The sequence below is a fragment of the Mus caroli genome, unplaced genomic scaffold, assembly GCF_978045245.1.
Source record: "Mus caroli unplaced genomic scaffold, Mus_caroli_1 scaffold_19, whole genome shotgun sequence".
Classification (NCBI taxonomy): domain Eukaryota; kingdom Metazoa; phylum Chordata; class Mammalia; order Rodentia; family Muridae; genus Mus; species Mus caroli.
Genome location: NW_028227274.1, coordinates 21,275,684 through 21,301,172, shown reverse-complemented (window position 1 = coordinate 21,301,172; position 25,489 = coordinate 21,275,684). Strand labels below are relative to the sequence as shown.

Here is a 25,489-nt window from a genome sequence, read left to right as displayed (position 1 = left end):
CAAGTGCTGAGATTAAAGGCATGTGCCTGCCTAGAATGGATTTACTTAAAATCACCAAGATCAGATTTGTTAAAACATCTGCTTCCCTGAACATGAGGTCAGAAGCTTCTCTTCTATGTGATCCTTGAACTAGTCCGGCTGGCATGAAGTCGAACAGCCTCTGAGGGGGAAGTGAGGATGATTATAGGAAAGATAGAAAAACGATGCAAGAGACAGATATTGGAGGGCTGCAGGTCATTACCACGCCAGCAGTGAGTGTATTTCTCATAGCCTTTTTTATACTACAGAACCATGGGAAGCAAAGCCACAAGCCAGTATTAACAATTTGCTGCAATATACACATAAGACATCTGTTCCCATCCAATAACCTCCCTGTTCCTTCCACCAAGGTCAACAGAACATTCAGCCCCTTGACTTGAGCCTCAAGCACACCTCCTCTTATTGTTCCATGCATCAGCAAGCTGGGAAATCTGCCAACAGACTCTGACCTGCTTTGATTCTGCCTGGGAGGCAGACTTTTCTTTTTTCCCCGTTTCAGAGAAGATGCAAACGGCTCCTGCAGATCCTCTGATATCCAGTAAGATTGGTCACAGTGCTGAAGGCTTCACACAGGTATCAGTCACATTTGTAGTTTTTGACCAGTGTGGACTCTTTGATGGTTAACTAGATCAGAGCGCTGACTGAAGCTTTTGCCACATTGAGCACATGGATACGGTTTTTCTCCAGTGTGGATTCTCTGATGAAGGGTAAAGGCTGAGCACTGACTAAAAGCCTTCCCACACATACATTTATATGGCTTCTCTCCAGTGTGAATTCTCTGGTGTTTAATCAGGTCTGACTTTTGACTGAAACTTCTGGTGCACTGTGTACAGGCATATGGTCTTTCTCCCGTGTGAACTCTATGGTGGAGAATAAGGTCAGAACTCTGACGAAAGGCTTTGTTACAACTACTACAGTGGTAGGGCTTCTCCCCAGAATGCACTCTCTGATGTTTAGTGAGGTCTGAACTCTGACTAAAACTCTTACTGCACAGATTACACGTATATGGTTTTTCTCCAGTGTGTACCCTCTGATGCTTTATGAGATCTGAACCGCGGCTGAAACTTTTAGAACAGCTGTTGCAAGGGTATGGCTTTTCTCCAGTGTGGATTCTCTGGTGGAGAATAAGGTTGGAGCTCTGACTGAAAGTTTTGCCACACTTATCACACTCATAGGGCTTCTCCCCAGTGTGGATTCTGTAATGTTTAACAAGGTCTGACCTTCTACTAAACATTTTACTGCACTGACTACATGGGTAAGGCTTCTCTCCGGTGTGAATTCGTTGATGATTAATAAGATCTGAAAGCCTACTAAAGCTTTTGGTACACTGGTTACACGGATAGGGTTTCTCTCCGGTATGAATTCTTTGATGCAGAATAAGGACTGAGCTCTGGTTAAAAGCCTTCCCACATTCACTACATTTATACGGTTTCTCTCCAGTGTGGATCCTTCTGTGTTTAATAAGGTCTGAATTCTGACTAAAACTTTTGTTACACTGAGCACATGGATATGGCTTCTCCCCAGTGTGGATTCTCTGATGGAGAATACGATCAGAGCTCTGACTAAAGGCCTTCCCACATACATCACACTTGTATGGTTTCTCCCCAGTGTGGATCCTTTGATGTTTTATAAGATCAGAGCTCTGACTGAAATGTTTGTAACAATGGTTACACATGTAAGGCTTCTCTCCAGTGTGGATTCTTAGATGTTTAACCATGCCTGAGTGCTGGCTAAAGCTTTTACTACAATGGCTACATTGGTAGGGTTTTTCTCCTGTGTGGATTCTCTGATGTATCATAAGATCCGAGCTCTGACTGAAGGCCTTGCCACACTCATCACACTTGTAAGGTTTTTCACCAGTGTGGACTCTTTGATGTTTAATAAGGTCTGAGCTCCGACTAAAACTTTTAATACACCAACTACAAGGATAGGGCTTCTCTCCAGTATGAATTCTCTGATGCAGAACCAGGGCTGAGCTCATCCGAAAGGCCTTTCCACATTCCTCACATTCATAAGGTTTCCAATGAGTTCTTTGGTGCCTAATAAGACCTGTACTCCAAGCAAAGCTTTGGTCACATTCATCACAGTTATACTGTCTTCTTCTGAAAAGCATCTGATCGTTCAATTCTTCTCCAAATTCACACAATTCTTTGCCTTTGGAGTCGTGGGGAACATCCTCCTCAAGGCTACCGGACTCTTCAGTCACTGTTCCAATCTTTCCTGTCATTTCCTCCTCTGTAGCTGGCTCTCCAATCTTGATCTTAGTCTCACCATCTGGAATAATAAACAAAATCTAAATGGAAAATGTGTTCCATGTTGTAAGAAAGCTCCAGGTAGAGCAAATCAGTATTTGCCTGCAGACTACAGTAAGAGGGGAGAACGCGGTAACAGGTGGCCCCACACGGTTGACAGACTGCAAGGCAGTGGACTCAAACGAAACGGGAGGCTTCCCAACATTGATAAATACTGAGGAAAACTAGGAAGATTCAACAAATATGGATCACACATTTGTAGAAGGTACTTATCAGATACAAAGGTATGATTTTCACAGGAGGCCTGGGAATAATGAGATTGATTCACTACAATAATAAAAGCATGATTAAAGCTGATAACTTATTATACTTAAACAGCACAAAAATGTAGGAAAGGGAAGATGGTTTGATTTTATCTAGCAATGCTCAGATACTTAGGCTAAATAAGATGCTGAAGAAAAATAATGAAAGGGAAATAAAAACCTTTCAATTCCTTTGCACCCCCCTTTAAGAAACAGTATAAAGTTGTTATACCATAGAACACATGCTGTGTTCTAAACAACTTATACAAAAAGTCAGAGCACTTCCAGTACAGCAATCAGTTTCAAACGGAATTACCAGGTAACAATATCCATCTCGTGCAAGAGAACTCTGATACTACTTATTCTCTTCTCCAAAGGGAACTAAATTTGGTTTCACAAACAAGGGGGTCAGAGCAGTAAGATGGCCAAGGGGTTTCCACTTGCTCAAATGGCACTCATTAATGAGAGTAACAAGAAATCAATTTTGACACAAAGACCAGTTTCATGTATTTACATGGGTGCCAGCACACTTAAGGAAATCATGTTTATTTAAGTGTATGTGCTTACGTCACGTGTGTATACTGTCCTTAGAAGCCAGAGGAGGGTGTCAGATCTGGCAGTTGTGAACTGTTGCACATGGCTGCTGGTTGGTGAACTTGGGACAAGAACAGCAAATACTCTTATCACTGAGCCATCTTGCTAGCCTCCAAAGACAGACTTAAAAAATTAAGGGCATAAACATAAATATTTAGACTGAAGTCTGGTGCCATGTCAATTTAGTTAAACCACAGTAGTAAAGTACTCATTAGGGTCTATTCCCCAGCTATGGGTTTTTGACTGGGTTTGAGAGTATCAGGCATGCAGTCTCTTTGTCAAGCAAGCCTCAATTTAACCCAAGTGGTTGTCTACCTTCAGAAAAGCTGTGCTGCTATTATACTGGTGGCCCCATCTTGCTTGGCAAATTAGCACTGTAGTTTTTGGGGGTTCACAGCAAAATAAGAATATTGAGGCCTTATCTCTCAAGTAGCTTCCACAGTACCTTCAGGTAGCACTATGAATGCTAGGCAGCAGTGAGGAAGCCTCCAGCTTATCTTTGGCTTACTTTCCTGCTACCACTCTCATCCTTAATCAGAGACTTTTCTTTGCAGAGAACATAGACACCTGATCAGGATGCCTAGTTTTACTCTTAAGCCAGGACATTTGTTCCACTCCCTTTAAAGCCTGGGGGACAGTGTGGAAGAAAAAGTGGAAAGAATGCAGGAGCTGCAAGAGAGTGACAAGAGGTGGGAAATAATTTGTTTTGTTTTGTTTTGAGACAGGGTCTCACTGTGTAGACCTGGAACTCTGTAGACCAGGCTGACCTTGAACTCAGAGATCTACCTTCCTCTGCTTCCCAAGTACTGAGATTAAAGGCGTGTGTCACCAATGCCCGGCATAAAATACTATCTTGAGGTATGACATGACCATTGCAGACCACATGTCACAGGAATTGTGGTTGCCTGTACTGGGCTTGCACATGTCAGAGTCTGTTAAAACCTAATTATAGATCAGGGAGAAACTCAACGGACCCTACTCTACCTGCTGAACTACTGGTGTCTGATGGAATCTAGAGGACAATCATTGCCTTCCATTTGTTATCAGTGAGCCCACCAGAATCCAATGGATAATTCCAAACCTGTTTGACACACAGACTCTCTTGGCTGAAATCATAAAGCAAACCAAACTGGAATGAATGTGGGAGAGGGACTTACAGGGAGAAAGGAGTTGTTAGTAACCCCCTAACAGGGGTTGCATAAAGACAAGGGGTAACAATGTATTATGGGCATGTATGAAACTGTCAAGGGATATATTTAACCAGCAGATACTAAACAACAACAAGGAATTGCGGGCATCACTGAACTAGTGCAGCACTAGCAGACACTAAGTTTCCAGATGGCCACACAGTAGCACACAGTTCTCTTTATGCCAGCACATGGAACTCCTACCTCCACATATGCAATATATGGACAATACTACAGCTTACTAATTAAACTTCCAATCAAGTGGGGTTTCGTGGCCCTTTCCTCTGATCCTACCACTTATAGAGAGTAGGCAGGAGGATCAAGGATCAAAATCATTTTTTGCTATTAGATTTGAAAAGGTAATTCCTGCTTGGCTTGGTGTTAAAATGCACCTATGAAGTGGGACTTTGTGACGTTTAACTGGCCATACTTTGTTTTAGTGGCATTTTTGGTTTTGTTTGTTTTGGTTTCATTTTGGTTTTTCGAGACAGTGTTTCTCTGTGTAGCCCTGGCTATCCTGGAACTCACTCTGTAGACCAGGCTGGCCTCGACCTCTGAAATCCGCCTGTCTCTGCTTCCCCAGTGCTGGGATTAAAAGCATGTGCCACCACACCCGGCACTTAGTGGCAGTTTTTAACATACAAGGGACTGAACTCAGGACTTTTCACCTCCCAGTCAAGCGCTCTATCATTGAATTACACCCCAGACCTCTAGGTAATGTTCTTTTAAGTTATGGAGCATATTTACCTCTTTTAAAGCATGGACCGTATTTACCTCCAAAAACACAAGACTTTGAATGATATGGAGAATAAATACCTAGTTCCTTTTCTAGAGTGCAGCTTAGCAGTTTCACCAAAAGTCTGGATTCAGGAATGCTAGTGAGCCTCTTCACTCTCCTTTACTTTCAATGTGCTTTTGGGTGAGTGGTCTAGGCCCTTTCCACACATTGAAGTTCTAGTCCAAATCTCCCCAAGGCCAACTGAAGATGTCTAGCCTACAGTGGCTCCAGGGCATCACCAGACTCCACACTTCCTGAAGGCATAAGATCTGTCCACAAATACACAGCAGCATTATGTTGACAAGGGAAAAAAAAGGCTGTCCATGAGCAGTGATCAATGGCACAAAGAGATTCAGTTTGGTTAATTTCAAGGCCATCATTTGTTGTGTTCTTACATCCCTAACGAGCCCTTCTGGTGACCTCTGTGGGAGCTGTGGATTCCATCTGGAGGCAAGCATGTCTAGAAGGCCACCACTTCCTTAGAAGTTAAGGCAAATCAGCATTCGGACAGGCAAGCAGAAAATCTGCTTGAGAGCCCAGGCACAGGAAGTGCAGCCATTGTCTGGCTATCTCTTCCTTACTGTTGAACTCTTTAGCTCCCAAGGTCTTGGTATGAACTATGACTCCACTTGTCAGAGAAAACTTGTCCACCCCAGACTCCTTAGCAGTAACTCCCCTGGGAGCCTCATTAGCAGGAACTCTCCCCAAACCCAATCAGCTTCTCAGGACCCAGTCTGCTCAGTGCAGAACGCGGAAGAGGCTGTTCCCTCAGCACTGAACTCTAGAGAGTGACTTCCGGAACCTGTTCTTCACCACCTGACCCTTCAGGGTCACCTCAGCACTGACCTTCACAGTTCCATTGCCTTAGCACCATGACTGTACCCCTCTCCTAAGACTGAACTCTCTAGTGTAACCTCAGCAGGACTGCCTCTCCAGTGTGACCTCCAGCAGGGCCGCTCTGGCAGTGGTCTCCTTTGTGAAACCTGGCTCTTGGCTCTAAACTCTTCAGTACCTGAATCTTCATCAAGAACTGTCTGGAAGTGAGTCTCAGTTCTGTACTGTTCAGCACATACATCACCAGACTCTTTATTTTCCCCTTAGACATTCGCCTCATTAACTTTGATCCAAGCAAAGCAGACAAAGTGCTAGTAAGTTACCTGATTTCTGCCCCTAGTAATCAGAAATTTCCCCCCTTTTATGCAGTACAGGTACATGCCTAGGCAGGTGAGAACTTTCATATACTAAAGATACACTGCAATAACTGGTTGTTATAGGAGACTGAGTCTCAGGGTAACCATTCAGTTGGTGAGAAAGTTCTACAGAACAGTTAATGGCAACTCCAACACAACTGAGACACCATTCGAGAGTTCAGTACCTGCTTCCTTAGCATGGATCCTTCATCTTAGCAATCTCCAGGCAACAGGGATATGCTAAGTATTATTAAAATGAGCTAAAAATCACTATTTGTGTCAGTGGTAAATTCTTTAAATTTATTTTCCTGTGAACAAGACAAGACACTGACACCTATCCGCCTTGCTGCGCTGGCTAACATGAATTTAAAAAGTAAAAATAAAAACCCCCAAAACCAAAAAACCTATCAAACAGGCAGCTAGATAACCCTTAGGCCATAATCATCCATAATCTACGACTCCAAAGACATCTTGAGAAAACAACAGGAAGATCACAGCTGTTTGCACAGGCTCACCGGACAATATCTAGGAGATACTGCCATGACTAGTGTTAAAAAGAGCCTGGCCCAATAACTGCCTTTGCTGATGAGAGGAAAGGTTGTGACTGGTCTGAACAATTAGCTGCAACTAGTCCAAATAAAAACCTGTGATGGCTTAAACACCTCGTCTTAGATTAGACAAGCCACTCCTGGTGACAGTGTAACATTAGGCATGATACAGGCTGTACTCAAGTACCTTTTCCTGCCTCCCTTTAGTAGTGTGAGCAGAGCTGGAACTACAAAACAGTAACAGAGACACTGAGACAGGGGAGACAAGGCAGTGTGGTCTTGGTTGCTGATGGCAGGCCAAGTTGCTAATGGCCAAGGAAGCCTGCTTTCTGAAACAGCTACTAAACAAATGTGGTCAGGGCAAGAAGCAGGGCAGTGGAAAAAGAGAGCAAGAGAAGACAGCTGAGCTGGAAGAATGAACAGCTGTAAGGAGCAGGGCAAGGAACTGCAGGCTTTAGCTGTTGGAAGAGTTTGAGAGTTACCATGCTGGGGACGAGGTACAATCAAAGGCCCTTTGAAACCCTGTAGATGGAACAAGTGCTGGACCTTGTTCCTTGCCAGGGTCCTGCTTGGCAAGACAAGCAATGGACTTGCCCCAGGGCTCTTAACAGTTTCACTGTAAAACTGTGGTCAAATGTTCCAGATACTGAGATGTCAGATGCTTTGCTGACTGTACCAGCATGAACCTTGCAAAAGAGGAACTAGAGGTCCTTTCAGCTTGCTTTTTGCTTCCCTATTCTACCAAAGAAAGGAGCTATGATATGGCTGTGTGCTGGCTTGTATCATCAGCTATGGCATCCCTCCTCACTCCAGGTTTTAACTTTTTCTTTCTCATCCCTGGTCTTGCCCTTCCGAGTTCCAGCGTAAACCCAGGAAGTGGTCCAGTTCACTTAGAGGTTCCAATACCCAAGACACTCACAAAGACTGTGACAGAAGTGGGTGTCATTTCTTCCTATTCTGCTTGCCTGCTGCCTACTGCTCAATGTTGCCACACACTAAGGGAAATAATGGCGGCCAGAGAGCAGCACTTGACAAGCTTCTCCCTATCTACCCATGAGTTTTTCTGGGTTGTGCCAAAGGACCTCCGGCCAACTGATTGGCAATTTGGACAGTTATCTTTGAATATTGTTCTAATTTAAGTTCAGTTGCTAAAATATCTTGGCAACAAGCTACTTAGGAAAGAAAGGGTTTAACTTATCTTAAAATTCCAGACCATAGCCCATCATTGTGGGGGAAGTTACAGTGGCAGAGGCTTTAAGCAGTTAGTCACAACACAGCCACAGTTAAGAGCAGAGAGATGAGAGGCGGGCATGCCAACCTGCTGGCTTGCGTGTACTCAGCCTGATTTCTCCACTAGGGAACACTGCACCCCCAGTGGGTTGGATCTTCCCATATCTAACTACATAACTAAGACAATCCCCAACAGACGTGCCCACAGGCAAACCCAGCCTATACAATCCCACACCCATAATTGAGACTAGTCTCAGTTCATGTAGGTTGTATCATGTACTTAAAGCTAACCATCACAAATATGGTTCCTAAATTTGGCCTGCAATTACAGTCCCACTACTGATTCATTAAAGTAGAAAAGTATTACTGCACAGTTGACCATATACTTGGGTATATACCTTGAACTCTGGAGCCTCTAACACTTTTTCTAAAAGCCATGTCTATTTCATCTATGCCACTTGTGCTGTTTTGTTTTTTTGGGATTTTTTTTTTTTTTTTTGTCAACTTGACGTAAGCTAGAGTCATCTGGAAACAGAAACCTAAATTGAGAATAAAATACTTCCATCATGTTGGCCTGTAGGCAAAATAATCTTGATTAATGATTGATGTATTGATGTGGGAGGGCCCAGCCCAATGTGTGTGTGTGTGTGTGTGTGTGTGTGTGTGTGTGTGTATGTGTGTGTGTTTTAGCAGATGACCTGGGTGGTATAAGAAGCAAGCTGAACAAGCTATGGAGAGCAAGCCAGTTCCTCTAGGATTCCTGCCTCTAGATTCCTTGCTCCGATTTCCCTTCATGATGGACTTTAAACTCTAAGCTGAAATAATAAACCCTTTCCACTCCAAGTTGCTTTAGGTCACAGAGTTTATCACAACAACACCCCAAGCCTGGTACAGTTTCTCCAGAAATTAGTTTTCTGTTGCTAAGATGTTGTGATAAAACATATATACACACAAAAATGAATAAATGATGAATTTAAAATTATTTTGTACACGATCTGTAAGAGCAATAATAAAACATCACTCACAATGGCTGGAGCACTAGGGCTCAAGGCATTGATAGAAACACATCTAAGACAGACTGTGATTATAGAGAGTGAAAAAAACCCAAAAAGCCTTACAATGGAAAACTATACACAAATGATGAAAAAAAAAAAAAAAACAAAGAAAATAAAACACGCATATATATTTAAATCTAAACATATCAATCATGTTATAGGTAAACTACTCCAATAAAAATAATTTCCTTGGTTGGACAGTGGTGGTGCACGCCTTTAATTCCAGTACTTGGGAGGCAGAGGCAGGTAGATTTCTGAGTTTGAGGCCAGCCTGGTCTACAGACTGAGTTCCAGGACAGCCAGGGCTCTACAGAGAAACCCTGTCTCGAAACAAAACAAAGCAAAACAAAACAAAACATTCCTTGAAAATATTAACGTTTTAAAATTAATCTTATTAGTATTTTATACACAGAAAAGCATATACACCTACTTATGTATCTACAGAGATAGACAATTCAAAGACTTGAAACTAGCAGGGTAATGGTGGCACAGGTCTTTAATGCCAGCTCTTGGAAGGCAGAGGCAAGTAGATCTTCAAGTTCAAAACCAGACTGATCTACAAATCGAGTTCCAGAACAGCCAGGGCTACGCAGAGAAATCCTGTCTCAGAATACAAAAAAAAACTGAAGTAACCAAAAAAACAAACAAACAAAAAAGCAAAAAACAAAAACAACAATGAAAAAAATGAAACTAAACTTTTTTAGTTTAAGAAAGGCAAAATTGCCAGAAACATTCTTAGAATTCCCAGCATGCTTTCTGTTCCTGTGCCCTTCCAGCCTCTTTCTTTACCTATTCTAGCAATGTGTATGCTGAACTCTGCTAATTCTGAGCCTTGGTTGAGATAGCTACCTAAGGTTGGCATTTTAAAGAGAATATTGTTTGGTTTTCCAGGAACTGTGCCCCTCCCTACTATCATTCATATGTTGAAATCCTAACCCACAAAGTGACTGGCATTAGAGATAAGGCCCTTAAGGAGGTCAAATAAGATCACAAGGTAGAGTTCTAATCCAACAGAACTGATGTCTATACAAAAGGAAGAGACACCCAGGACAAACACACACAGAAGGACACGTGTGGAAAAGTCAGAGGATAAACTGTGGAAGTTAGCTGGTCCTCTCCTGTACCAAGTGGGTCCTGTGCCGCAAACGCAGGTTGGCAGTCTGGGTGCTAAGTGCAATTCGAAGCCAACTCACTGTCTCTTACAATGACTAAATAAATTGTTGGTTTGCTATTTTTGTTGTTCTTTGAGATCTATAGTTCAGGTTGTCCTGGAACTCATGGCAACTCTCCTGCCTCAACTCTTTTTTTTTTTTTTTTTTAATTGGTTTTTCAAGACAGGGTTTCTCTATAGAGGCCCTGGCTGTCCTGGAACTCACTCTGTGGATCAGGCTGGCCTCAAACTCAGAAATCCCCCTGCCTCTGCCTCCCAAGTGCTGGGATTAAAGGCATGCGTCACCATGGCCAGGCCCCTGCACCTCAACTCTTGAGTGTTAAGAAAACAGGGATTAGCTGTACCTCTCACCCCCATCCCCCACATTTTTGTTTGAAACCTGGTCCTGTGGTATAGCCTTGAAATCACTTTGTAGCGCAAAGATGACTCTGAACTCATAGCAGTCCTCCTGCCTAAGGCTCACTGGTGCTGGGATTACAGATGTATGCTACCATACCTGGCCAGGGTTGCTACTTTTGAATGTCCCAAGGACAACAGCACAAGGTCAATTGGCTTCTATTCCAACACTAGCAAGGTTGATTCGTATGCAGAATGGTCACAGCCCAGGATAAAGGAAATATACAGCTTCAAAAATATGCATCTCCTCTCTCCCAAGAAGAAATGCCTGTTACCAATTCTAGATGCCAAATAGTCAACAACCAAAGTCAACACTACATACCAAGACAACGTTTCCTGCAGAGGGACCAGTCACTGTGTATTGGAGGCAGATTCATTGCATGGGGTCAGCTTTGTCATGAAAATGGCAGACAATTGTTTTCAAAGAATTAAATTCATAGTATAGATACAAAATTAATGAAAATTCTGTTTGTTATTCTGCTATCCTACATAATACTACCTCCAAAAAAGGAAATCTCACCGAAAAGGAAGTATAGCAGTGAGCTCATAGTCTTATAGCTCATGTTCCATCATCCAGAAGAATCTAGACTGGAATTACAAAGGTTAAGTGGGGTGTGTGTGTGTGTGTGTGTGTGTGCGCACGCGCGCGCACGTGCCCTAAGCCAAAAGACAAAAAAAGAGCTCTATTTATTTTAATAGCCAAAATATATATCCAGAGTGGAGTAGCTGTCTTAGTTAAGGTTCCTATTGCTGTAATAAAATACCACTGAGGGAAGCTATTACAAGAATTTAAACAGGGCAGGAACCTGGAGCTGATGAAAGGCCATGGAGGAGTGCTGCTTCTTGGCTTGTTCAGTCTTCAGTCTGCTTTCTTATAGTACACAGGTCTACTAGGGGGTAGCACTTCAGGAAAAGAGTGCCCCCCATCCCGTGTGTGTGTATGTGTGTGTGTGTGTGTGTCTGTGTGTGAGAGAGAGCACGTGTGTGCTGCTTCCTGGCAGGTTCCACTCCACTAGTGCTGATGTTGGTGGTGGTCATCCCATGGTACTGGCTGCTGCAACTGGGATGTACTTTCCCCAGTTGCCTCTCAAAGCTTCTCTTCATGGTGTCAAGCTTCAACTTCTCCTCACGACCCCTTCAGTCCTGGGCTTTCAACTGCCACACTCTTCAAGCCTCTCCAAGTGCCAAGTCTCAGCTGTTTTCCATGACGCCTCCATGTTTTCAAAGCCAGTACCACCCAGGTGACTCTTACACTACCATGTTCACCTGCTAGTACAAGCTACACTTTTGGCTGCTTCAGGAACACAGTTTCTGTGTGCTGACCTTGAAGAAACACTTCCAAGAAGATTTCACCTGAGTGATGCTGGTCTCTTCTTCATTGCAGCTAATTTCTTAGCTCCAGCTAACCAGAATCAATTGTCCCAGTAATGCAAAGGTCTCACTTCAATGGTGCCTATTTGTTAACCATCAACTGATCAGAATGACAGAATGTTAATTCAAAATAGCAAACACCCATGATAGAGTCTGTAAACTTCCTTCTGACACTTCACAGTCAGCCTCAATCTTCTGCATTGCCCTCAACATTCTTCTCTTACACTGGCTTTTATTGCACAAAGTTCCAAAACCATTCCACAATCTTACCAAAAACATGGTCAGGTCTGTCCTGACAATATCTCACCATACTGAACACAAATACCCTGCATGGAGGGGACAATGTTTCCCCCAGAAGACATGGGTTATAAATTGAAAATCTTAGTGCCAGGCATGAACCCTGTGAGTTAATGTCAGGCCTCCCAAAACATTACTGTCTAATGCCACTGTTCCTGACTACCCACCACAACTGGGAGGTAAGACTCTATTACATATAACACATTCTTGTTGCAAGACCTAGAAAAATCAAGCTGAAACTGACCTGCTAATTTTCTTCCTGCGGGTTAGATTTCATAGTGCTTGACAGTGTTCTGCCAGCCACTGAGAGAGAAAACCCATCAATGATATTACCCAGCTACAAACACTACATACATACTGACTGTGGTAGTCTGAATGAGAATGGCTCCTCTAGGCTCATATTTTTGAATGCTTTGTCCCCAGTTGGTGGGACTATTAGGGAACAATTAGGAGGTATGGCCTTGTTGGAGATAGTATTGCAGGGGGTGAGCTTTTTTGAGGTTTTAAAAGCCCACACCATTCCCAGATAGCTCTCTCTAACTTGTGGTTGTGTCTTAAGCTGTGAACTCTACAATACTGCTTCAGCACCTTGCCTGCCTGCCTGCTGCCATACTATTTGACTTGATAGTTACAGACATTAACTCTCTGAAATAAGTAAGCCTCCAATAAACCCTCCTCTATATTGTCTTGTTCATGATATCTTAGCACAGCAAGAGAAAACTAAGACACTGCACTGCCAGGCAAGATGTGCCTATCAGTACAATAATGACACACGGGTCATTGGGGTGTCTCAGTTCTGCTGCTGGGAAGAGACACCATGACCGTGACAACTTATAAAATAAAGCTTTTAATTGGGGCTGGCCTATAGTTTCAGATGTTTAGTCCATTATCATCATGGTGGGAAGCATGGTGCTAGAGAGGTATTAAGAGGTCTACATCTGGATCTACAGGCAGCAGGAAGAGAGTGACCTTGGGCCCAGCTTGGGTCTTTGAAACCTCTGAGTCCTCCCCCGGTTGGATAATTCCTCCAGCAAGACCATACCTCCTAATGGTTCTTAATTAGTGGCACTTTGTATGGCTAAGCACTCAGACATATTAGCCTCTAGGGACCCATTGTCATTCAAACCACCACAGGGGGTAATAGCTGCTTTGGGGTTAGATAGAACCAGCTCCACAGGGCATCATTTATGCCTAGCACTCTAAGTCCAGCTTAAAAACCACAGGCCCTAGTGAAGAACCCACTTCTGTTATGAGGCTACACACATAAGTTAGTGCTGTCCTCAACTGTGGCCAGAGATGCATCTCTTTGCAGTGGCCAGCAGTTAATGCAGAGACTTGTAACTGGTCAAAGTACTGAGAATAAGTGACCATTGAGTACTAAGTCCTAAACAGAACATCTATTATAACCTTCCTATTCCCTAGGCTCCGGGAACATCCCAGAAGAGAGGGCAGAAAGACTGAATACGTTGGAAGACGGCGAGGAGTACTGTGAAATGCTATCCTTCAGACACGATGTTGTCACTGTCCTCATTAAAACCCTGATTATGTCTACAAGAGCAAGCCAATAAAGTACGTCAACATTCTTACAGGCAGCTTAGGAAAAAGATGACATGAAGTGGGGACCATGTCTGGGGGAACTCATAAAGAGCGTCGAGGATGAACGAGATCAAGATGCATTGTTTACATGTATGAAATTGTCAAAATAAACGATAATCCGTTATTAAAAGGAAGAGGCAACTGAATAAATACTGGATCGCTAAAACTCAAAACAAAACTGTAAGACTTGGCTTGGAACACTAAAGACATGGTATCACATAAGCGAATGTAGACAGTGAAGAATACTGCTATCACCCAAGGAACCTGAAATGCACTGAGGCTCACCTGACAGAAAGTGATGGTCTTGAGATTCGTAACTGAACATCTCCATAGGGCACAACTGGACACCTCAGGAAGCAACCGGAAGATTACCATTTCTTCTGTAGGATCCTCTTGTCCACATAATGGTTTGAAGCTAGCAGGCAACTCGGTAGCCCTGAGCTCAGATGAGAACCATTGTACAGAGGAGAGATGTCATTTCTGAGACTAGAGTTTCTAGATATGAAAAACGTAAAGGAGAAAATATATTTAACTTCCATGTGCGTTTCCTCTTGGTGAGAGCTTCCCTACCGATCACCTAGGAGGTGGACATTAACCCTCTGAGACAAAATTCCCCATATAAGAGAAGAGATGTTCAAACCAAGACTGGAAATGAATTAATACTAAAGTAGAGGTGTAAATGGAACGACAATATTGGCTTTAAAAATTAAGAGTATGTTATTCTCTCTCGTTCCTTCGATTCTAACACAAGTCAGGTATCTCTTTTCCAGCTCTGCAGGCTGATTAATGCGGGCTCATCCTCTTCGTTATTCCACCAGCCCCAACATCTCGGACGTTCATGCAGTTGAATGTAAGGCCCAGGGAGCACGAACTTGCTGTCCACAGAACACTAGGCCAAGAACCCACCTGCTCTCCATGCCCAAGAAGCCTCCTTTACTCTCCGACGCTGAAGAAACTACCGGTCAAACGCCGCCACCCACAATTCCTTCAACTTCCGTTTGGATGCAATGCGACCTCGCTTGGCCGCTCTAGGAATGTGGGAGGATCACAGCTCTATGGTGCACCCTCCCAAGTACGCGCTCTGTGAATTAGGGACAGGAAGTTCCCTAAAGCGACTCCCAGCTTTAACATAGGGGACCCGCTTGACTCAAAGCTCATACTTTGCTGTGGTTCGATGTCAAAACCCATCATCCTTTGGAAAAACTTTCTAGGGCCGGTTATTAGCTCTTCGTGACCTGCTTCTTTTCTCTATCGGTTTCTCTTCCGACCCTCTTTTTCCCAAAAACTTAATCCCTTTCCTAAGTGAATTTTCTAACTTTATTCCTTTTTTTTTCTCCCTCCCTTTCCCTTCTTCCCTGCCATCCTCCCGCATCCTACTTGTCTTAGTTATGATTTCCATGGCCGAAACGAAACGGAAACACCATGGCCAAAAAGCAAGTTGGGGAGGAAAGGGTTTGTTTTACACTACCGTATTGCTGTTCATTATCCAAAGAAGTCCGGACAGGAACTCTAGCAGATGCCATGGAGGGGTACACTTACTGGCTTGCTTAGTCAAGACCACCTGCCCAGGGATAGCACCACCCATAATGGGCTGGGCCGTCCCCTATCAATAACTAATAAAGAAAATGCCGTATAGCCAGATCTTATGGAGGCCTTTTCTCAATTAAGATTCCCTCCATTCAGATAACTTTAGCTTGTGTCAAGCTGACATAAGACCAGCCACTACACCATCTCCTTACTAAGCCAAGGCTCAGGCCTTGAATTTTCAGTCCTTCTGTCTGAGTCTCCTGAGTTGCTGAGATTACAGCCATGTGTCACTAGACCTGGTATTTATTTAGTGTGTGTGCGTGCGTGTGTGTGTGTGTGTGTGTGTGTGTGTGTGTGTGTGTGTGTCTTTGCACATGCCATAACATAGCATGGAGGTCAGAGGCAAAACTGCATTAGTCTGTTTCTTCTTCCATTTTGTTGAGTCCCAGGAAACAGATTCAGGCCATTAGCCTTGGCAGCAAGTTCCTTTATCTGTTGAGCTATCTTGCAGTCCTTTGTGTGGTGAGTTTTTTGGTTGTTTGTGGTGGTGATTGGTTGTATTGTTGTTTTCTTGTGACTGGATCTAGCTGTATAGCTCTGGCTGACCTGGAACTTACTCTGCAACCTAGGTTGGCCTTGAATTCCTGGCAGTCTTCCTGCCATAGGTTCCTGAGTGGTGAAATTTACTACAACCCCATTTTTTTGGTCATGAAAGTATGTTCTTTACTGGTAACGCACCATTGCTCAACCAGAGAAGCACAATAGTAGTTGCATGTGTGTGCTGTATATACAAATACAGGAATGGGTTCAATGGACTTGTAGTGCTCATGTCAATGAGTGTCGTGCTGGACTTTGATATTGACAAGACAAAAAGGAAGACAGGAATAAAGTGGAGGAAAGCAGTCAGGCAAGGAGTCACAAGTGTAGGTTGAACCACACAATCGTGGAATGAAACCTCAGGTTAATAGTATTACTGTTTTTTGTTTGTTTGAGACACGGTCTCTATTATGTAGTTCTGGCTTTTCTGAAACACATTATGTAGACCAGGCTGGCCTGGAACTCATAGAGATCCACCTTCTCTGCCTCCTAAATTCTGAGTTTAAAGGTATGTGTCTTACTAACATTAGAATTATTTTTAGGATTATGTGAATTTATTCATTCAACAAATATTTCTATATTAGACACTGTGCCACAAAGTACATACAGGATTTAGAATGGTCTTCAAAAACCTGAGCCTGAGCCCTTTCAGCTGGGAGATTCACGGGGAAGTAAGGAGATGCACATAGAATCACGTGTCCTGACTACAAAATGATACAGTGTTCAAAGCTCAGTGAAGGACAGAACTAGGGCCAGAGAAAACAGCAAGAATGTCATCCCTTTTGTTGTAGTTTGTAGTCATGGTTTTAAGAAAAATAAGCAATGCATAAAAATGACCAGATTTGCTTGTATTTACTTCACAATCTGAGTCCTCGAAAGAATATGAGTGTTGGTTTCTGAAGGACATTTTGGAACGATTTAATTTAATTATGTATTTTATCAGGCTCAACACCTGTATTCTAATTTAATCCTTTTCTGACACTCAGGAAAACTCTATCTCTCAAAACAATGATCTTCGTAAAGTTGAGAAAGAATCATCAACAGAGGGTCCTTTATGGCCAGATCAATTTGAGGGAAAATATATACATGTATTTTAAGTCATTTGAACACACCTTGAAAACGTAATAGTCTCTTTCATGCACTGACTTGATTTAACTCTCAAGATCTGGTTCACTATAATCTTTGCATTTTTATCATATGTTCAGTCACTGAGACACCCCTAAAAGGGCACATGCAGCCATAGAAAAAGTAGTCCTTCGGGTTTCCTAGAGGGGCACGCTCGTTCCCACTTCCGGCACGGGAGCACTAAGGCTTTCTGGCTTCCCTGGGCTGTGCGGGTAATCTGCGGAGCGAGGTGAGTACGAGGGTGTAGCCTTTAGGCTTCGATGCCTTCCAGGCCCCTCTGGTGGAGCGCATCCTCGCGTACACTCTAGTCACTACCCTTCTCTCGGAGTCTGTTTGGGGAAAGCCTGAAGCAGTGCCCAGGCCACTTGGCAGGTTAGCGGGTCGCTTGTCCCTCTAAGGGTGCCTCTGCTCGCAGCGTGTCCTCCTGTGCTTCTTCTGCACTCTTCATTTACCAGCGCCTCCTGTGTGTTGGTGCTGGCAGGCTCCTTGCTGTGCACAAAGCTCGTTCCAGGGCCAGGTCTCATCACGGTCTTGGCTTTTCCTTTATTAGACACTTTCAAAGTACCAAATTCTCTGTAGATTTTAAGATGTACCAGTGTTTTAAAATCGGAGACACAGTATCACTGATTACCCAGGGTGGCCCAGAGCTCACTCTAGCCCAGGCTGACCTTGAGTTTGGAGAACTTCTGTCTCAGCCTCTCAAGTAGCTAGATCCAGTCAGTCCTGTGCCACGAAGTCTGGCTTTTTGTATTTTGTATTGACAATTAGATGTGTGCTTCTGTTTAACACATACCTCTTCCTGCTGTTAAGTTCTATAATGGCAGGGGCAAAGTCTTGATAACTGCCCAGCCCTTCATGCCTGTACACAATAAATATTGTCAATTTTGTAGAAACTAAGGTCCTCTTCTAGTGAGCACTTTGACTTTATGAGTAAAGCAGATATGAGCCAGCATTTCAGCAGAGAAGTCATCTGAGATTGTGGACCCTGGAGTCAGACCTATAATTCCAGCACTCAGGTGGTGGAGGCAGGAGGATCAAATCGTTAAAGACCAGCTCAAATATGAGCCCCTGGCTCAAGAAACAAAACAAAACAACAAAAACAACAGTCCAGATGACCCCACAAGCCACATTAAGATGGGACGACTTGCATATATTGAAACAGTGGGAATTTCCAGTATAGCATGCTGTGAAGGCGGGGTTGACAATGCTGGGATCTACTTACTATAAAGGTGCAGGGCATTGTTACTTATTAAATGATCAAGCAGTAACATTCTGACACAATTACATTCCAGTGCAAATAACTTAATAACAGCCTGCCTCAGCCAGTAGAGGGTTGGTTACCCAGAAGAAGCGCTCTGGAGGTTCCCTCTTGGTTAGGGGTCAGGGAATCACCTTCCAGAAGTGGGGGCCGGCTTGCTCCCAGGCTCAGCGCCTCCCACCTGTACTCTTTCACCATCTGCTGGTTGACACCTCCATGCAGCTTTCCTGATCAGAACCAGCTACTTTATACCCTTGCAGACAGATCTGCTTCCTCTCACTCGTATCCTAACAAGTGTGCGTGCTACCCTGAAACACTGGGCTGCTTCTCTGTACAGTCTGTCTTCTGTGAGAGGATGGGTGTCGGGCCTGGACTTGCCTTTAGTGACTGTTCTCTTGGTACGTTTTTCACAGTGGCTCCTATTCTGTAACCCGTTCCTTGTAAAGTGGAATTTGCTTCTGACCTTGACTATCTTACTGGGACAGTTTTGACATGTGTTTTTAAAAAGGAGATGATTTGGGTTGGAAAGGTAATTTGTTCCTGCAGTTCTCAAGAGATGGGGCATGTGCTGATAGGAGAGCCTCAGAGTCAGAGGGCAGAAAGCGCAAGGGGAAATGGGAAGAATCTTGCCGGTGGTTGCTATAGGAGGGATCAGGTGAAGCAGCAGTGCACTCTGGGAGATAATTTCCCTGCTTGTTTGGTGCTGACTTTGAAGAGAATAGTATAGGAAATTAATGGTCTTGAGGGTGAGAGCCTCACCAAGAACTTGGGAAGAGGGGATTCTGGGTCTGTTCGTTTCCAAGGAATGTCCACACTGAATTGCTTACTGCTGTGGGACTGGCTAGCCCTGGAAGGGACTGTTTGTGTGAAAGCATCGACATAAAAAGGTGTGCTTAACATAGTGTGCAGCCCTAGCTAGTGTAGTTATAGTAGTAACTCTTTCCAGGAGAGGGAATGGAATTCCAGAATCTCACCATGATTACCTGACTGACTGATTAAGATTGTTTGACTTCAACGCTAGTGCTTTTTTGTGAGCTACATCACTACTTGAAACCTGCTAACTGCCGTGGGAATGTTTCTCAGTTTGTATTAGGTACCTGACAGTGTTGATAAGTACATCTTTGAAATTATTTTTTGATTATGGCACATGTAACTATATATGTATGTGCATATTATATGCGCACATACTTATATATACATGTGTATATATATGTTCAGTATTATAGTCCTGTATATAACTTAAAGTGTCATGTGATTCATTGGGTTGAGTGATAGAAATACAGTAGTGAGCCAAAACAATGTAGTTTGTGTAGTCATGGACAAGACCAGAAGTCCCATTAAGGTGTGTGAATTAATTTATGTATTTTATTTATGTGTGTGAGCCTGTGTGAGTTTATGTGGATCATGTGCATGGGAGTCCTTGGAACTAGAGTAATAGATGGGTGTGAGCCACTATGTGAGTGCTAGGAACTGAGCCTGGGTTCTCTGTAAGAGCAATAAGTGTGCTTAACCATCTCTAGTTCACCTTCCCCATACCAGCACAGTGTAGTTCTTGACAAAAAGTCAAGTGCTTTGAGAGAAATGCAGTTCCCTTTACCCTTGTCTTTTATGGTTTCTTGACTAAGTCAGGGTTCTCAGCATTGACATCTCAGGATCATTTGTGGATTGTGCTACAGATGTAGTTATTGGGATCTGATTTAGGAGCGTCTGACTAAGCTAGAACACAGCCCGAGTGAATGAGATGAGTACATTAAAGAGGGCTTTATCCTAAAAGGTTTGTGTTTCTAAAATAAATAGCCAGAGGCACATGAAGAGCACATATATAGCATTCTTATTAATAATACACCCAGCTGACAGCCAGAATCAATTGCTAGCTAGTGAGTGTTGCACTGTGGAAACCTAGCCTAACCCATATATTTTATATACACACACACATTTCTATTTACATTTGAGATGCAAATAAAGAAAATAACTAATTAGGAAAATAAATAAATTTCTTATCTTGTAAAAGAAAAAGATTCATTTATGCACATGTACTGTGTAACGAATGTTTGCAGTGCCCTTAGAACCCAGAAGGGGGCATTGGATCCTCTGGAACTCAAGTTACAGTCTGCTGTCAACTGCCATATATGTGCGGGACTCTATCCCAGATTCTCTGGAAGAGCAGCCAGTGCTCTTAACCCCTGAGGCATCCCTCCAGCCTCCCAATAACAGTCTTGATAGCACATTACAATCACATTAGGTATTAAAAGTCAAAACCAACAGCTGACCCTGATCAGTGAATACCACTGTGAGCAAAAGTTGGTCAGAGGGAAGCCCAGTGGTAAGCTGGATTGTTTGACTCATGGGATACTTTTTAGGTGATGGCTGGAAGAGGAAGTGTAGACTCTAAAGAGAAGAAAGAAAACCAGTAGGGCTTAATTTGAATAGAAGGAAGGGGTTAGAGAGAACTGTTAGATGCATTGGTTACTGGCTACACAGCCAGCTTTAGGAACCTTTAGGAACACAGGTTCAAGCTGGCAAGGTTCATGAGGTGGTTTCCCTATGCTTCATTTGAAGTCCTTTTAAGATATTCCAGAAAATTCATCATGAGATTGAGCAACTGTGGGTAACTAGGTCTGGAGGTCAGGTGAGAGTTCTAGACTAGGAGATGGGTATTAGCTTAAAGTGATGGGGACATGGAGAGGGACAGTAAGGGGAAATGCTTAGGACTAATTCTATGGGGGCACTGGGAAGGAACGGAGGAGCAGAAATAAAAACTTGTTATAAACTTCTCTCAGTCACATGTGCCTGAAGAACCTGTTATCAAGGCATAGTATTTATAATAAAAATTAAGTAGGGGCTGGTGAGGCAGCTAAGGGTTTATGCTGACTGCCCTTGGAGAGGACCTCAGTTCGGTTTCTAGCATCCATGTTAGCTGGCTCACACCACCTATAACTCTAGCTCCAGGGAATCCAATGTCCTTTTCTAGCCTCAGTAGGCACTGCATACATGAGCACAATCCATACATCAACACACACCTACATATAATTAAAAATAAAATTTAAAACATGAGTAATATCACAAATACAGGGATTGAAAGGCCAGAGACATAACAGAGTGCTGATCACTAAGTGAAGACCATACATCAATGTGCAATCCTGGAAAATGCTGTGATACACCACAAACATCCGACAGCGTGACACACATCAGTTCTTTGTTTTCCTCTTTGTTTATATTTTATTTGGTGGGTGTGTGTGTGTGCGCGCGCGAGTGTGCATGTGTAGATCAGAGGAATACATTCAGGAATTCTCCTTTTACCTTTTGTGTTCCAGGTATCAGACTCAGGTCAGAAGGTTTGGTGGCAAATGTGTACTGTCCCATCCTGTCCTTCCACGTGTTCCCACAACCCCCAGACAAGGTACCACGATATAGCCCTAAAGTTCTTAAATATTGACTTACTAAGAAAAAAAAGTAATTATTATTTCTCTTATTCTAAAACTTAACAGGGTTTGGGAGGTGCTTAGGAGAAAGAAGTAAGGAAGATTGTGAATTTTGGGACTAGTCCTACCTGAGACCCTTGTTCAAGACCTTGTCTCAAAACATACAATCTAGTGTCCATGTTGTTTATGCATGGATTTATGTTTGGCTATTTATGAAACATCTGTTAATATCTGTCAAAGCACAGAGGAAATGTTACATTGTAGGTATCTCAGACCTAACTTCGTTACTGAATAGTTCAGATCTGGCACAATTAGCTTCCTGTCACTAGAGTTGCCCAGAAACCTGAATTCATCATTCTCTTTCTTTCTTTCTTTCTTTCTTTCTTTCTTTCTTTCTTTCTTTCTTTCTTTCTTTCTTTCTTTCTTTCTTTCTTTCTTTCTTTTTTTTTGGTTTTATGAGACAGGGTTTCTCTGAATAGCCCTGGCTGTCCTGGAACTCACTTTGTAGACCAGGCTGGCCTCGAACTCAGAAATCCACCTGCCTCTGCCTCCCGAGTGCTGGGATTAAAGGCGTGCGCCACCACGCCCGGCGTTCTCTTTCTTTAGAGATAGGGTCTCAGTGTATAGGTAAGAACTCAGTATGTAGCCTGAGCTGCCTGGAATTCACAAACAGTCTTTCTTCAGCCTAGTAAATGTTGGATTATAGGCTTGAAACACTCTTCCTAGCCTTGACTAATCTGTCTTCCAAACCCTTATCAAGTAGGACTCTAAGACCTGTTCAGTTTCTGTATCTTCGTCTTCTATCCTTCAAACTATTATGGTCTCACACCTGAATGGTTGTAGCCTATCTCTTCTGCACAACTCTCTGCATAGGAGTCAGACCTTCCAGCCATGCTTGTGGCCTTGGGGATCCACCACTCACACCATGAATGGCTTGGCTGTTCTACTATAGGTGTATTTTCTCTTACTGTCCATTAGTGTTCCAGGGTCTGGCATAGACTTTTAAACCTGGGTACATAGATGTACCTGGGACATTTATTAAAGCCATACTCTTGGGAATTCCCACTGAATCTGTCTTAGGGCCTATCTTCCATGGCTGATAATTGAGCTATAACTGGAGATGACAACCATTAGTCTGCTATTCCTAAACTCCCATCAGTTTCTTCAGTAGGCCATGTTCTTCTCTCACATCGATCTGTGTCACTCAAAATTTGCAGGCAGCTTGCGTTGGCTCTTCTGGCCCCCTCTCTCTGCTCTTAGTCATTGGTCTTTTCTTCATGCTTACCTTCCTTTGATTGTCCTGTGATTCCTTTGATCATACTGTTTGCCTGTTTTCTCAAACTGAACTCAGAGTCCCTTGGAAGAGAACTTTAAAAAAAATTTTTTTAAGAATTATTTATTTTATATATGTGAGTACACTGTTGATGTCTTCAGACACACCAGAAGAGGGCGGTGGATCACATTACAGATGGTTGTGAACCACTATGTGGTTGCTGGGAATTGAACTCAGGTCCTCTGGAAGAGCAGTCAGTGCTTTTAATCTCTGAGCCATCTCTCCAGCCCCGGAAGAGAACTTAATATAAGACTTCTGTTGAACAGTTTGTGTATAGTAAATTTTATAGTATTTGTGAAGTAACGAAGGGAATTCATGACTCTTATGAATAACGAAGGAGATCCATGACTCGTGCTCTGGCTTTTCTTCTTTATGCACTCATGGAAATTTCCCATGATCCTCATCTTTACATTCTTTTTTTTTTTTTTTTGGTTTTTTTTTTTGGTTTTTTGAGACAGGGTTTCTCTGTATAGCCCTGGCTGTCCTGGAACTCACTCTGTAGATCAGGCTGGCCTCGAACTCAGAAATCCACCTGCCTCTGCCTCCCGAGTGCTGGGATTAAAGGCGTGGGCCACCATGCCCAGCTTCATCCTTACGTTCTTTTTTTTTTTAAACAATTTTTTATTATTTTCTTCATTTACATTTCAAATGCTATCCTGAAAGTCCCCTATACCCTCCCCCCACCTGCTCCCCAACTCACTCACTACTGCTTCCTGGCCCTGGCATCCCCTATACGGGGCATATCAAGTTTGCAAAACCAAGGGGCCTCTCTTCCAAATGATAGCCGACTAGGCCATCTTCTGCTATATATGCAGCTAGAGACATGAGCTCTGGGGGTACTGGTTAGCTCATATTGTTATTCCTCCTATAGGGTTGCAGACCCTTCAGCTCCTTGGGTACTTTCTCTAGCTCCTCCATTAGGGTCCCTGTGTTCCGTCCAATAGATGATTGTGAGCATCCACTTCTGTATTTGCCAGGCACTGGCATAGCCTCACAAGAGACAGCTATATCAGGGTCCTTTCAACAAAATCCTGCTGGCATATGCAATAGTGTCTGCGTTTGGTGGCTGATTATGGGATAGATCTCTGGGTGGGGCAGTCTCTGGATGGTCCATCGTTCCGTCTCAGCTCCAAACTTCTCTGTAACTCCTTCCATGGGTATTTTGTTCCCTATTCTAAGGAGGAATGAAGTATCCACACTTTGCTCTTCCTTCTTCTTGATCTTCATGTATTTTGCAAATTGTATCTTGGGTATTCTAAGTTTCTGGGCTAATATCCGCTTATCAGTGAGTGCATATCATGTGAGTTCTTTTGTGATTGGGTTACTTCACTCAGGATGATATCCTCCAGATCCATCCATTTGCCTAAGAATTTCATAAATTCATTGTTTTTAATAGCTGAGTAATACTACATTTTGTAAATGTACCCACATTTTCTGTATCCATTCCTCTGTTGAAGGACATCTGGGTTCTTTCCAGCTTCTTGCTATTATAAATAAGGCTGCTATGAACATAGTGGAGCAAGTGTCCTTCTTACCGGTTGGAACATCTTCTGGATATATGCCCAGGAGAGGTATTGCTGGATCCTCTGGTAGTACTATGTCCAATTTTCTGAGGAACCACCAAACTGATTTCCAGAGTGGTTGTACAAGCTTGCAATCCCACCAACAATGGAGGAGTGTTCCTCTTTCTCCACATCCTCGCCAGCATCTGCTGTCACCTGAATTTTTGATCTTAGCCATTCTGACTGGTGTGAGGTGGAATCTCAGGGTTGTTTTGATTTGCATTTCCCTGATGATTAAGGATGTTGAACATTTTTTCAGGTGCTTCTCAGCCATTCGGTATTCCTCAGGTGAGAATTCTTTGTTCAGTTCTGAGCCCCATTTTTTAATGGGGTTATTTGATTTTCTGGAGTCCACCTTCTTGAGTTCTTTATATATATTGGATATTAGTCCCCTATCTGATTTAGGATAGGTAAATATCCTTTCCCAATCTGTTGGTGGTCTTTTTGTCTTATTGACGGTGTCTTTTGCCTTGCAGAAGCTTTGCAACTTTATGAGGTCCCATTTATCGATTCTCGATCTTACAGCACAAGCCATTGCTGTTTTATTCAGGAATTTTTTCCCTGTACCCATATCTTCGAGGCTTTTCCCTACTTTCTCCTCTATAAGTTTCAGTGTCTCTGGTTTTATGTGGAGTTCTTTGATCCACTTAGACTTGAGC

General features: G+C 43.1%; 2 protein-coding genes across 3 annotated transcripts in view; one reads left to right on the top strand and one right to left on the bottom strand.

The window, feature by feature from the left end:
• Window positions 1-219: 219 nt before the first annotated feature.
• Window positions 220-15,002, bottom strand: LOC110285192 (uncharacterized). The gene is made up of 3 exons (XM_021151173.3): window positions 14,913-15,002; window positions 14,292-14,501; window positions 220-2,313 (listed from the first exon to the last, which is right to left on the bottom strand). The coding sequence occupies exons 2-3, from the start codon at window positions 14,335-14,337 to the stop codon at window positions 620-622; spliced, it is 1,740 nt and encodes a 579-aa protein (XP_021006832.1). The 5' UTR covers window positions 14,338-14,501; window positions 14,913-15,002; the 3' UTR covers window positions 220-619.
• Window positions 15,003-17,430: 2,428 nt separating this feature from the next.
• Zscan30 (zinc finger and SCAN domain containing 30) overlaps window positions 17,431-25,489 on the top strand; it is a 21,079-nt gene continuing 13,020 nt past the window's right edge. The window contains exons 1-2 of one of the 2 annotated variants that reach the window (XM_029471723.2): window positions 17,434-17,484; window positions 21,828-21,913. The gene's annotated coding sequence lies outside the window, so the exon portion shown is untranslated. Of the gene's footprint in view, window positions 17,485-21,827; window positions 21,914-25,489 lie in introns of both variants that reach the window. The other variant, XM_029471724.2, reaches the window with a different exon arrangement.

Bases quoted from the DNA above. Each gene is read 5' to 3' on its own strand.
- LOC110285192 (XM_021151173.3), bottom strand. From the start codon at position 14,337: ATGGAGATGTTCAGTTACGAATCTCAAGACCATCACTTTCTGTCAG. The intron at 2,314-14,291 runs GTGAGCCTCAGT...TTATTATTCCAG, and splicing joins AGACCATCACTTTCTGTCAG to ATGGTGAGACTAAGATCAAG.